At 32.0% G+C, this 13,882-nt stretch overlaps 1 protein-coding gene across 2 annotated transcripts in view; it reads left to right on the top strand.

The window, feature by feature from the left end:
* The window catches only part of LOC139484995 (uncharacterized), an 82,091-nt gene that overhangs the window by 45,618 nt on the left and 22,591 nt on the right, over positions 1-13,882 (top strand). Inside the window, exons 9-11 of one of the 2 annotated variants that reach the window (XR_011655222.1) lie at positions 1,530-1,674; positions 7,256-9,891; positions 10,101-10,164. Coding sequence is in view for 1 of the 2 variants with exons in the window: in XM_071269077.1 (XP_071125178.1) it covers positions 1,530-1,674; positions 7,256-8,712; positions 12,548-12,609 (1,664 nt within the window). In the remaining variant the exon portion in view is untranslated. Of the gene's footprint in view, positions 1-1,529; positions 1,675-7,255; positions 9,892-10,100; positions 10,165-12,547; positions 12,610-13,882 lie in introns of those variants that run through there. The other variant, XM_071269077.1, reaches the window with a different exon arrangement.

Raw genomic sequence — 13,882 nt, 5'->3', positions numbered from 1 at the left:
AGAAAACTAATGACAACACTGGAGTAACATCCCATGGTCTAAACCTTTCCATTTTCTAGAATTCTTAATAAACTCTTAATCTAAATAATTTAATGTTAGTATTGTGCAATAGCAAATATTTTCAATTGCACAGTATTACGCAATAGCAAGAAATATCTAATTGCACAATATTGTGCAATAGCAAGAAATTTTCAATTGATTGGATTTATCTTTCTTTGTCAAGAATAGTAGATGAATCAACTTAAATCATTGTTTTATACAATATACAATGTATATTCAATTTTACTACCAACTGATACATTAAAACAATCTTTATCATTCAGTAATAACAAGCACCTTTTGTTACATTTTAGTATTTTATGATGTATTTAAATGAGTAGTTATTCTTGCAAACTCCATTAGAAATTTGAATTGAGATCAGTTTTGGAAAAAGGGAAAGGGGGATGTGAAAAAAAAATGGGGGGAGGGGGGGAAATTTTTCTCATTTCAGATTTCATAAATAAAAAGAAAATTTCTTCAAACATTTTTTTGAGAGGATTAATATTCAACAGCATAGTGAATTGCTCAAAGGCAAAAAGAGGATTAATATTCAACAGCATAGTGAATTGCTCAAAGGCAAAAAAAATATTTTAAGTTCATTAGACCACATTCATTCTGTGTCAGAAACCTATGCTGTGTCAACTATTTAATCACAATCCAAATTTAGAGCTGAATCCAGCTTGAATGTTGTGTCCATACTTGCCCCAACCGTTCAGGGTTCAACCTCTGCGGTCGTATAAAGCTGCGCCCTGCAGAGCATCTGGTTGAGTTTTGGGCTTTTTATCTAATACTATATGCCATAGGTCAACTATGTTTGGTGTATGGAGATATTTTATGATCTTTATGTCAGTCGCGCAGGTTTTATTTGACCGTGACCTCATTTTCACGGTTCATTGCACAGTGTTAAGTTTTTGTGTTTTGGTCTATTTTTCTTAAACTATAAGTAATGGGTCAACTATATATGTTGTATAGAAGCATTGTTAGCTGTACATGTCTGCCTGGCATGTTTCATCTGACCTTGACCTCATTTTCAAGGTTCATTGGTCTTTGTTAAGTTATCTTCGTTAATGTTAAGTTTATGTGACAGTTGTAATAAAGTTTAGCTTTATACCTAGGACTATCAACATAATATCAATGATTAGTATAGTAGGCGAGACATTTCAGCGTGTGCACTCTTGTTTAATTATGATTTGTCTAATGAACTATTTCCCTATGTGCACTAATTTCAACAGGTATTTAATTTTAACCCTTTAAATTTTCGTTCAAGGTCTTGAAAGTGTTCTACTTCAATGATTTATCATGAGAAAAGCTAAAAAAAAATTAAGAGAACAGATTAAACTGAATGTCCTACCACTTGTGACGAGATAAAAATCTGATTTAAGCACAAAAAGGCAAACTGGGTGTTCACATATCATAAAACCCCATTAAATGTCATGACTTAAGAGAAACATGCAGCCAGGTGATGTAATGATGTGGTTTCTGTTTTGTAGTTATGAAGTCACCTATGACTACAACAGTTTTCCGTGTAAGAATTAATGGAGATAGAGTACAGTATTTAATGTCAAGGTCGATTATAGCTAGAGACAGTTGGACAAATAAACCAAAATACATAGTCAGTTTAAACATAGCTTTAAGGTAAGAACATTTCGCAAGAAATTCTGCGCTTTGATATTATTTTTAATGCATATTTTCATCCGGGATGACCAATTATTACAACTTTACATAAACATTGTGGTGATATCAAATAATCAAAGCTATAGCTGCATGGACTTTTGACAGCACAATTTTGTAGTTGTCTAATGATTGTTTTCAAAAATTCAATATTTAACACATATTTCCTCTTTTGTATAAGGTTATTAAGTTATGTAAGATGCTGACTAAATTTCTCACAATTCTGACCCGTTCGAGAATACTTGTGTATAACCCGAACATTGATTGTCATGTAAACAAATTTAAAATGTGGAAGTCAAAACAAACTGAAAAAATCAAACTCTATCAATCAACTGAACAAGTGAAAACAACAGTCATATTCTTTACTAGGTATACAGGCATTTTCTAAAACAAATAAAGGGTTAAACTAGGCCACATACTGATATTTCCATTCTGACCAGACTTGGCTCTGCAATTACTTGATCTTACTTGTGCAACCCACTTAGCCAAACCAATGCCTATTTGGGCAAGGGTTTTATTGTCAGCCTTGTATACCCCAGACGAAGTAGAAGGGGCATGAAGTATTACCTTTGTCTTTTCTATCTGTCCTGTCTGTCTGTCTGGTACCTCCTCATAATTGCTTTCTGTTCTCTAATTAAGTTTGCCTCAATCAAATGTTATCAATTTGTATACACAATGTGGGGTGGCCCTTTATCATGTTTATAAAAAACAAAGATGAGATCGCCTCAACCAAATGTGTTGAAACTTATACACAATGCTTATAATTTCAAAATGGTCTTAACCACTTAAATTCTGCATCTGTATATGAAAGTTGTGTTATGCATATTTACAAGCCCGGAATCTGTGGCCCATAGACATTTTTATCCCCCTGCAGTAATGGAGGGGGCATTAAGTTTTACCCTTGTATGTCCTTGAAGTTAGTTTATATTCTCTAACTTTAGTTTACCTCAACCAAATGCTATGAAACTTATGCACAAAATGCTTATTACCACAAAACATAGATCAATTTTGAATTTGGTGGCATCACTGTAACGATTCTAGAGTTCTGCCCTTTAATAATTTCCTATCTTTAACTTTAGTTTTCCTCAACCAAATGTTATGAAACTTACACACAACGCTTACTCACAACGCCCATTACCACAAAATACAGATCAAGTGTGAATTTTGGGTAGCAATACTTTCGTCAATCTCCATTTATGTCCCTTTATAATTTTATATGATATGCAAGTAGGGGCAGGGCATATGATCTGTGTCCTATGGACACTTTCCCAATTTTCTCTTTTTTGATTTTCTGCCAATACTCAGGCAATATGTTCATATCTCTCTGTATCGGCAATATGTTTATATCTCTCTGTATCTCTGTACTTTCAATCCTGTGGTTGGCTTCTATATAACTCATTTTTGGTATTTTTTTTCAGTTTATTCTTCACGATTCGTGGGGTATAATTTCAATAAAATTTACATCCTGTAAACATATAGATGGCCACATTAAATTCAGTCCTTTAACTCAACATAATAATAGATAGGAACGGATCCAGGGGAGGGGTTGGAACAACCACCTTTTGGGGATAATAATTGCTTTTGAATGTGGACATATGGTTGGAACACTCCCTTTTAAAAATGGCTCGATCTGGTAGAAATCATCACGGTTTTGATACATGTACGTATTATGAATAATTAAATGTTATCTTTAGGGTAAGAATATATATTTACAAGTTTAGACTTAAATCTTGTTTTTAATGTGCATTTGGGTACAATACTCCAAGAATAAAGTTAATTTACCGTTTAATAATAGATTTATGTTTCAAAATTATCAAGAACAAATCATGCAAATATACTTAACTTGAATGAGCATAATTCTCTTGTACAATAACGTACTAATTGTTTTTCTGAAAAATTAACTTTGAGAATTGTATAAAGCCGTTGTAATTCATAGCATCAGCTAGAGGTACTTCACGTACTTGGGAAGGAACCTCTACTCAGGCGTCTTTTTTTGTCCAAAAAAATATAAATGCCATACTCGTGGTAAAGGTTTTTTTTAAAATTGTGGTTCATCTTTCTAAAATAACTGAATTGAATTTATAAAGAGATATGTCATGTTCATGTAATATGTATCTTAAGTGTGGAATTTAACTTATATATAAAATGAAGGGTTAATTTAGTCCTCTATTTTATGAGGTCAATATGTTTTTGCATTTTCACTTATAAAAACATCCTCATACATGTGTACAAGTCCATGTCAACATGTTCTACATTGTACTAGGAGTTTCATGTTATTTGTGTTCAGCCAGCAAAAAATATAAAAAACCAAATAAGCAATGTACTGAAATGCACATTAAGTATAGTCTGAAGAAAACTACTTTATTACAAAATTTCATGTAAATAACTCTATATACATGACATTTATTTCTGAGGGTCAGTGACTTTCAAGGTCAGTTTTTCCTATTATATAAATGTCTTAACTAAATTAATGGATATTTCATGTCTAGTAGTCAATTGCTTAGATGAAGCTTCCCCCCCTTATATTAACTCTTAATGACATCTGAGTACAGTCTATAATGATATTTTTTAAGAAGCATGTTGTATGCCTAGCAGATTTAATTCACATTTACTTTGGTCTTAATTGTGATTTGACTTAGCTATCCTCGACTCTGCTTTGGTTTATGTCCACAATATTTTGGTTCAGTCTATGGTTAAATTGAGAATTAAAATGGCCAGGGAAGCGTCAAAGAGACAACACCAACAGATACAGTGTAGTGTTTAAATTTGTGAAACATCAATATCCTTTTAAACTTTGAAAACTCATTCAGGACCTTTTCCCCCCATTTTCTATATTTATACTACATGACTTATAGATTTTGCATTCGGTATCTACATATATAGACTGTGGTTACAGATTTAAAACTTGAATAAATTTGTCTAAGCTTCAAGGACTATTACATAACCTGGATTAATCTTTAAAAAAATTCTTCATCAAATCTAGTCATCTATGCAAAATTTAGATTTTCAAAGAATAGTTTTTGTATCTCCTGCGACGAAAATCGAAGAAAGCATTAAGTTGGCGCCAGAAATGTTTTCGGTGAAAGGCTTTATATTTCAGAGGGAAGAAGACCTATATGCTTCATACCTTATGTATATTAGGTTACCTTATGTTACAAACTGTTGGTCTGTCATGTGTTTCATTGGTCAATGTTCAATTTCTGTAGTTAGGACCTCTTCAAAGATACATAATGCAAATACTGTGGATTCATTATTATAATTTTTTGTGGATTTCGTGGGTACACAAAATTTGAACGTTCTATAAATGGCAAATTTTCTATATGGGTGCTGACCAAGTGTTGTTACTTTGTAGCCGATCCATCATCCAAGATGGCCGCCAGCGGGAGACTTAGTTTAACATAGGACCCTATGGGAAATGCATACAAATGACTTCTTCTAGAGAACCACTGAATGGAATGAAATCAAACATGGCATGAATGTTCCTAATGTGGTGCTGACCAAGTGTTGTTACTTTGTAGACGATCCATCATCCAAGATGGCCGCCAGCGGGGGACTTAGTTTAACATAGGACCCTATGGGAAATGCATACAAATGACTTCTTCTAGAGAACCACTGAATGGAATAAAACCAAACATAGCATGAATGTTCCTTTATATGGAGTGCTGACCAAGTGTTGTTACTTTGTAGCTGATCCATTATCCAAGATGGCTGCCAGCGGGGGACTTAGTTTAACATAGGACCCTATTGGAAATGCATACAAATCACTTCTTCTAGTGAACCACTGAATGGAATGAAACCAAACATGGCATGAATGTTCCTTATGTGGTGCTGACCAATTGTTGTTACTTTGTAGCCAATCCATTATCCAAGATGGCTGCCAGCCGGGACTTAGTTTAACATAGGACCCTATTGGAAATGCATACAAATGACTTCTTCTAGTGAACCACTGAATGGAATGAAACCAAACATGGCATGAATGTTCCTTATGTGGTGCTGACCAAGTGTTGTTACTTTGTAGCCGATCCATCATCAAAGATGGCCCCCAGCAGGGGACTTAGTTTAACATAGGACCCTATGGGAAATGCATACAAATGACTTCTTTTAGAGAACCACTGAATGGAATAAAACCAAACATAGCATGAATGTTCCTTATGGGGTGCTGACCAAGTGTTGTTACTTTGTAGCAGATCCATCATCCAAGATGGCCGCCAGCAGGGGACTTAGTTTAACATAGGACCCTATGGGAAATGCATACAAATGACTTCTTTTAGAGAACCACTGAATGGAATAAAACCAAACATGGCATGAATGTTCCTTATGAGGTGCTGACCAAGTGTTGTTACTTTGTAGCCGATCCGTCATCCAAGATAGCCGCCAGTGGGTGAATTTTGAATGAAATTAAACATGTTCCTTTCCTTATAAATGAGGTTGTGTTGTCACTTTTAGCCAAATTTTATATTTTTTTATATGATTTCAAAAACCCAAGTAGAATCAGGTGAGCGATACAGGCTCTTGAGAGCCTCTAGTTGTTTGTTAATTTCGTAAAAAAAACAAAATTAAGAATTTTGAGGGAGAAAAAAACAATGGAAAGTTTTGTATAACTGGCTAAATAAATATCTGCTAACATTACATATATATTTACTATATTTTGGAAATAGAATACCGGTACATATAAAAAAAATTAATTGTGGTTTTTTACAACAGAAAAAAAATAATGTTTAAATTCATTTAGACCTCCAAAATTGCAAATAAGTGTAAATTAAATAACACACAGTCATAAATGCTACTAACATTCGTCATATATGTAATTGAAGGCATAAAAAGTGTTAAGTTTTTTTTCCTGAATGACAGATTATAAAAACATTAAAAACATACTATTAAAAACTACTGACGCAAAAAAATTGACTTGTCAAAGATGAAACAATTAACCTACATTGACATGTATGACTTGACACAGAAATGTATTACGCACTTGTATGCCTCAGCACTCAGGTAAACTCTTTAATATTATAATCCTCAGACTTTTTTAGGAGTGCATATATACATTATAGTTCTGACCTTAACCTGTTCAAAATATTGGTTAATTATTGGTGTTTATATATATAACTGCGTTGTTAGCAAAATGTTTTCCAGGTAAAATTTACATATAAATACAGATTTGGTTTTGTTTAGTGAGTTATAAATCACCTACTCATATGTATACAAGAATTAATGAATGCAAAATGTTTGCGTCTTTTGAAAATCAATACAGAGCATTTTTAAATATGGAAGTCATGACGAACTTAAGATTCCTGGCATTCTATTTATAGATATAAGATCAATATTATTTTTTTCAGTACAATTCTGTCAAGCTGTCTGTCATGACTTTCATTGCTATGTGATTAGGTGCTAAGATCTATAATGTTTCTTAATTAAGAAAAATGCTAAGAGGATTGTCTGACTGGTAATTATATTTCTTTTACAAGAATGTAATCAATTTGTAAATTGACTGTCAAAAATAACGCATTTTTGAAGCAATAATCATCATTTATGCTTTCATTTGAAGCAAAGAAGAAGGTGACAAACTGTTGGAAAAACAACGGCAGGAACTTGAAGAATATTCTATTACAGCAGGTGAAAACGAAGGAGTGGGAATTGAAAGCTGTAAAGATTTAAAGGTTAGACAACTAAGCATTGATGTCAGAGCTGATGAAAATAAAACATCTGAAACTGATAAATCAAAGGTGCGAATGTGTGACAAATTAAATATTTTATTGGAAAATATTGTGAACAAAAATTCTTATTCATTTGGATGTGAGACGTTAAGCAGGAAGTTTGATTTTGTGCAAGATACAGTGTCGTCATCGCCATATGTGTGTAGTAATGTCGAAGAAAATCCAATGAAAAGATCTCTACCCCTGGATTTCAATAATGAAAATAGTAATATCTTGCATGAGATAGAGGCTGATTCTATTGGTACAAGTTGCAGCCAGAAAGAAGAATTATTACTCAATAATGAAGTAAGTACCGACATTAATTTAACATCGTTTCCAAACAATATGGATATGTCAAAATCTCCTCCATTTCATGGACATAGTTTTCAAAACTGTGACAGTAAATTTATTCCGAAGAGAAAATTCAACTTAAATCATGTACCGGTAAATGGTGATGCAGAAATGTTAGCAAGGTCATCATACGGATCACCTCATAAAAATGATGGTTGCAACACAAAGACTTCATTCGGAAACTCATTTGGCAATAATCATTTACCAAATTTGAATACATTTCATCCATATCATAGGGACATATTAGCCACAAAAGCATTCCAAGGAACAAATGATTGTGTTCGATCATTTCAAAATGACATACAGTTGCAGCAATTTCATTCCCAAATGATGCCATTATCATTTCCACATACACTCAACGGAGGAATTACGCACCAGTCGGCAGGATTGGCGTCTTCAAATCGAGTATATTCTTCCAATATGTATCCAATTCCTGATTATTCTAGTGGTAATGTCAGTACTTCATTGACTGGTCCACAATCATACGACAGAGTAATTAATCAATTACCGCCAACAGGCAATAGACCTCCCTTTGGTCATGAACTTAACAGGGGACCACAGAAAAACTACGGGTATCCATATTTTGGGGTAGAGTCTACGGTGAACGAATCACAGTCACAGGGCTATGGTTTATTTGACAAGGAAAGTAGCAGGAACAATTCTATTTCCAAAACTAACGTGACAAATGTTGACGAGGAGTCATTTGATAAGTTTCCATATGATCCAACATTATTTGGAAATAAACCTATCAGGGTAACAGATTATTTAGAATTGGAAGAGGGTAATTCGTACCATAGTTTTGGTAGTCATCCAGGATTCCCACAAGATAAACTCAAATATACAAATTTAGATGCTCATGCTCAACAAAGGGTCGATGACTGCTCTTCAGATGAAGACGCTAGGTTGTCAAGAAAATGTAATGTTCCTGGTAGATGGAGTGAAGACTCTGATAATTCATGTGAGTATTTACTGGAAATTCTCTATTATTTTCAAAGTACATGTGAAGAAGAAAAACAAGTTTTGCAAACAAACAAAAATGATAGCATTATTTGTAAAAAGCACTTTCAGAAATCACAATAACTTGTTTTATTTTTCCATTGTTTGTTCAACAATTATAATGATAAATGCTGACACAAATTGTCATAAATTCACAGTATTTATAGTTTACTTAGTGAAGACTATATATTTTATTTGATTTTAGTCCATTTACTGCATGTATATATATATATATAAAAATATGTTTAAACTTTAAATATAAAAAGATGTTGTATAATTGTTAATGAGACATCTCTTCACCAGAAACCAAATTGGCATGAGAGTTAACAACTACATATTACAGTATCCCCTTCAACAATAAGCAAAAATTATACCATATTATAGTCAGCTCTAAAGGGGATCAAATAACAACGGTGAAACAATTCAAATCATAAAACTAACAGCCTGTGAAATAAATAATGAATTTGTGTGCTTTTGCAAATTATAATTCTCTTTAAAATTTATTAAATGTAAGAAATAATATAGAATCTTTTTTGAATTATTATTTTTTTTCTGGAAGCTCAGAAGTTGTTTTTCTTAGTAAGTTATTTAAATTGTATCATCAACACTTCTTATAACAAAAAAGTATGAAAAGACGCTTTATTGACCTTTTGAAAAGAATATTCAATTACTACTTGAAAAGTCAAAAGACATTAAATTTGAGAACTACAGCTTTTCTTAAAACTAAATATCGTAGAAAAACCAAACACTGTATTATAGGGTTATGCCTTTGCTACAGGACGCCTTTAATTATAACATCTTTAACATAAATATATACAATAAGACATACATAAATACATCAAGTTTCACCATACACAAGTAGATACGAAAAGAGAATGTTACATAAATGATGGTTGTAATGGCATATGGGAGGGTGGGGAATAGTATACCAAACTTACTTTGTCCTTACTGTCATTGACTGTCTCGTAACAAACATATCGCATTGGTCAAGCACGCTTTAAATTTTCTTTATATGCATGCTGACTGCAAAAATCATCTGTGCAGAAAGGAATTCAATTGGTATTACCCTATCTCATTTAAATATCGAAAGACCTTTATATATAAAACATAAAACCGTAAAGAAATGTAATTATTATATACTGTAAATTCAGAAATTATTGCGATGTTTTAATTAATCGCAATAATGGGACTGATTGAGTATCGCAATAATAAGAACTCACATTCTTATATATCTGATTCATACATCAGTATGCAGATCTTCCTGACATTGCAATAATTAATCTAGCACTTTTGTCCATTTTTCAAAGATCGCAATAATATTAATGCACGCAATAATTTATGAATTTACAGTAGTTATTATAAATTCAAGTTATGTATTGTATATTTGCTAATTTAAAAAAAAACTACAAAAACTGTCAATATAATAATTCAGTGATTAATTTGAAATATTTATTGATTCTTGGAGATGAGCAAAAATATATTCAAAAAAGGTTATGATGTTTATAAGAGAATCTTCTCAAAGTAGGCGAGTGTAATATTTGAAAATAGACGTTAAAGACTTTAATGCACCCACCTCACATACGGCTAATTTCTTTTTTTAAATGATAAAATAATGATTTAACTTTGATTTTTGCCCAGTCGTCACAAAATCGTACGGTGCAGTTTTTGTAAAATTGACGTTTATTTCAGAAATTAATTGAAAATTATAGAATTATGGCATGTTTTTCAAGCAAAGGAAATTATGTGTATCTCTTCTTTTAGGCATAATAATTAAATGAATTAGAGTCTTAAAATATTGAAAAACAATATTTACAACTGTAAGTCCGCATACATTTGCATTCCTTCTAAATATTTGACATTTTATACGAAATTTTTTTATAATCCTGACCTTTCGGATCTACAATTATATTTTTATGCCCCATTTATGGGCATTATGTTTTCTGGTCTGTGCATCTGTTCTTTCGTCGGTCTGTTCGTTCGTCTGTTCGTCCCGCTTCAGGTTAAAGTTTTTGATCGAGGTAGTTTTCGATGAAGTTGAAGTCCAATCAACTTGAAACTTAGTAATGTTCCCTATGATGTGATCTTTTTAATTTCAATGCCAAATTATAGTTTTAATCCCAATTTCACAGTCCACTGAACACTGAAAATGATAGTGCGGATGGGGCATCTGTTTACTGGGGACACACTCTTGTTATGAAATGTTTTTGGACTCTACCCGTTTTAGAACACATCAAATTACTCGTCAGTTATCGCTTTTTCATTCAAGACCAAGACTTTATCTCAACATTTCTTAAAATCACAAATTTCTGTTATTTTATAATGTTGGGTAAGATTACTATAGTTTCCGGAATTCCTAAGCTATCTACGTCGTTATCGGTTTTTGACTAAATATATGTTAGTCGATTTGGGTGTACTTAATATCGCTAATAGAGAACGATAAATCATATTTAAGCGGCTCTATTTCTATCTTTAACTTCAGTGTAGCATAAATAGATATAAAATCGTCCAAAATTAAGATCCAAATTTTCATGCTTGATTTATAACATGTATTCAAATTGCAAAAAGTCCAAGCAAACCAATTAGTTGTCTACTATTCATATATTATAATTTTATGGACAATGAAAATCTCCTTTGTCTGCTATCTCCTAAAATACTACACATTTACAAGCTTCCAGGAACCAATGTTTTAAGGCCTAATTGCTAAAATAACAGATTTCTTTGTTTATAGTCTTTTGAGATAAAAGGTTTGACTTTAATTAAAAATAATTAGCAAGCCAGCAGTTTTTTCAGGTATGTTTTGACCTCCAAAAACTTGACAATTATGGGGTTATAAAAATATTTACTTTATTGTAATTAAAGTTAACTTTTGGAGAAAATTAAGGGTAGATCATTCAAAACTTAAAAAAAAAACAATCATCTTCAAGTTCATACTTAAATATTAGTTACATCTTCACATAAATAAAATACGTTATGATTGCCTATGCAACGAGAAGTCACTTTCTATCAGAGACCAAATGACATAAAATATAACAACTATCGTGACGATAGGTCAATGTATGGAAATATGAAAATTTATAGCTCATTTTAAACTAACTGGTGAACTTGAATTTGACACCTAACGCCCCTTTAAGACTAGAAGGAAAATTGAGGCATAACATGTATACTACATGTACTTAAAGAGATACTCCAAGTATGACTGTATATGATTGTCATCTACACCAGACAAACATGTCAGATATCATTTTAAAGTTCATAATTAATTTAAATATTCAACATCTATGGCAATAAATTGAAATCAACCAAAAATATTTGATGCTAATTGACAGTTTTATATATAAAAAGATCTGTTTTTTATAATATAAAAAGTTTGATTTACAAACCAAAATTAATTTGTGTTATTTTTTTTCCACAAGTAAATGTTAAAATTTGCATTCATGTTGTGTTACAGCAGATCAGGTGGTAGAGTGTTTCCCATTAAGCCATACTAATGTATGGATAAAACTATGAACACAAACATTCTGAGTGAACATGTTGCCTAAACATACAGAAATTGTTTTCATCAAAAGAAAATAACAAAAATACACAACTCAGAGGAAAAATCAAATCAGAAAGTCTTTTATCATAAATAGACCAATATGTTCTGCCTAAACTGATTAAAGAATATAAGCTATAAGATAAAACGACCTTTATTCAAAGTTTCACTTATTATAAATAATAGATATATGTACCAGCTTTTTGTGTTGAATGCTGACTAAATTTACTGACCATGCTGATTGTGATATTTTGTGTTTTGATAGGTAAAGTAAAGGTACAGAGTCCTACTGTTGATTCAGTTACAAGTCCAAGTGATTCAAAAAAGGTAAGAACAGACAAAAAATATAGTGAAATGTAGACAAACATTATTAAAGTCTACATTGTTATACTGAGCAATTAACTAAACAAGCTATAGGGCCATGATCATCATGGGTTTCTTAGTTTTGTAATAAGTTACGATCAAATCAATTACAAATATTATAACATGAAGCTATTATTTCCTTGGAAATATGTCATTTGCTTTCTAAAACCAAAACCACAAGCATTATTTACATGCATGTAAGTGAACTACTATCTGATTTGGTTGCAGGATGATCACAGCTTAATTACAAGATCATTATTTGCACAAAGGGTTGGGTGTTGAATTTCTCTGGATGTGTTCTACAATCTATCAGCAATTAAATTGCATGTACCAGTACAACTGAAAATGAGTAAAAATAAAATTGACAATGATGCATGGATGCTAATTTTGTAACCGAAAAGGGGTTTGAGTTATCATGGCTATTGTACAAAGTTTTGACTATATATAGATATAGGAAGATGTGGTATGAGTGCCAATGAGACAACTCTCCATCTAAGTAACAATTTATAAAAGTAAACCATTATAGGTCAAAGTATGGCCTTCAACAGGGAGCCTTGGCTAAAATCGAACATGCCCACTTAGAGTTTGCTCTAGACTACAGATCAAATTGACTATGGGCTTTTCCAATTTTTCACTCTATTTTGTTTGAAACGACACATTATATATTGACAGCTTTTACACAACATGGTCTGCACTCTACTGGTATTCAGTCTTTTTATGATCAATTTTTGTTACAGATCAGGAGACTGTGTAATGTCTGAAATATATACATGTATTACCATCCATCATTACTTCATCTGGGCCTACGTCAAAAAACTTAACTCCGTGCTCTTAGTACAAAATTTGTGCACCAAATGCAGTATTTTTAATGGACTAAATCTGAATCTTGAGTATGATATGCATACTCCAAATGTTTATTGCTGCAATATAAAGGCCTGATATATAACTCTTCCTAAAAATGTATTCACATGTTCAGTACTACCATAACTAAAGTCAGACCCATCTGATAATGTAGACAAAAGATATCAAGTCCAAGTTTGTATGGATTTATCTTTCTTAACACAAATGCCTACATAATACCTATATGCTAAAGGAATAAACTTTTAAACTTTTGCCTAAAACATGTAAAATTAACTCATGAGGAAAAGTTTTGTATTTGCTAACAAATGATATGACTTAAATGCAAAAAGGTAGATTTCTTTTAAGTACTAGGCACAAACAAATAATTTATGTTATG

This window comes from Mytilus edulis, chromosome 8, assembly GCF_963676685.1.
Source record: "Mytilus edulis chromosome 8, xbMytEdul2.2, whole genome shotgun sequence".
In the NCBI taxonomy this organism is placed as follows: Eukaryota; Metazoa; Mollusca; class Bivalvia; order Mytilida; family Mytilidae; genus Mytilus; species Mytilus edulis.
The sequence above is the reverse complement of the archived record's forward strand: the minus strand, read 5'-3'. Positions and strand labels throughout refer to the sequence as shown.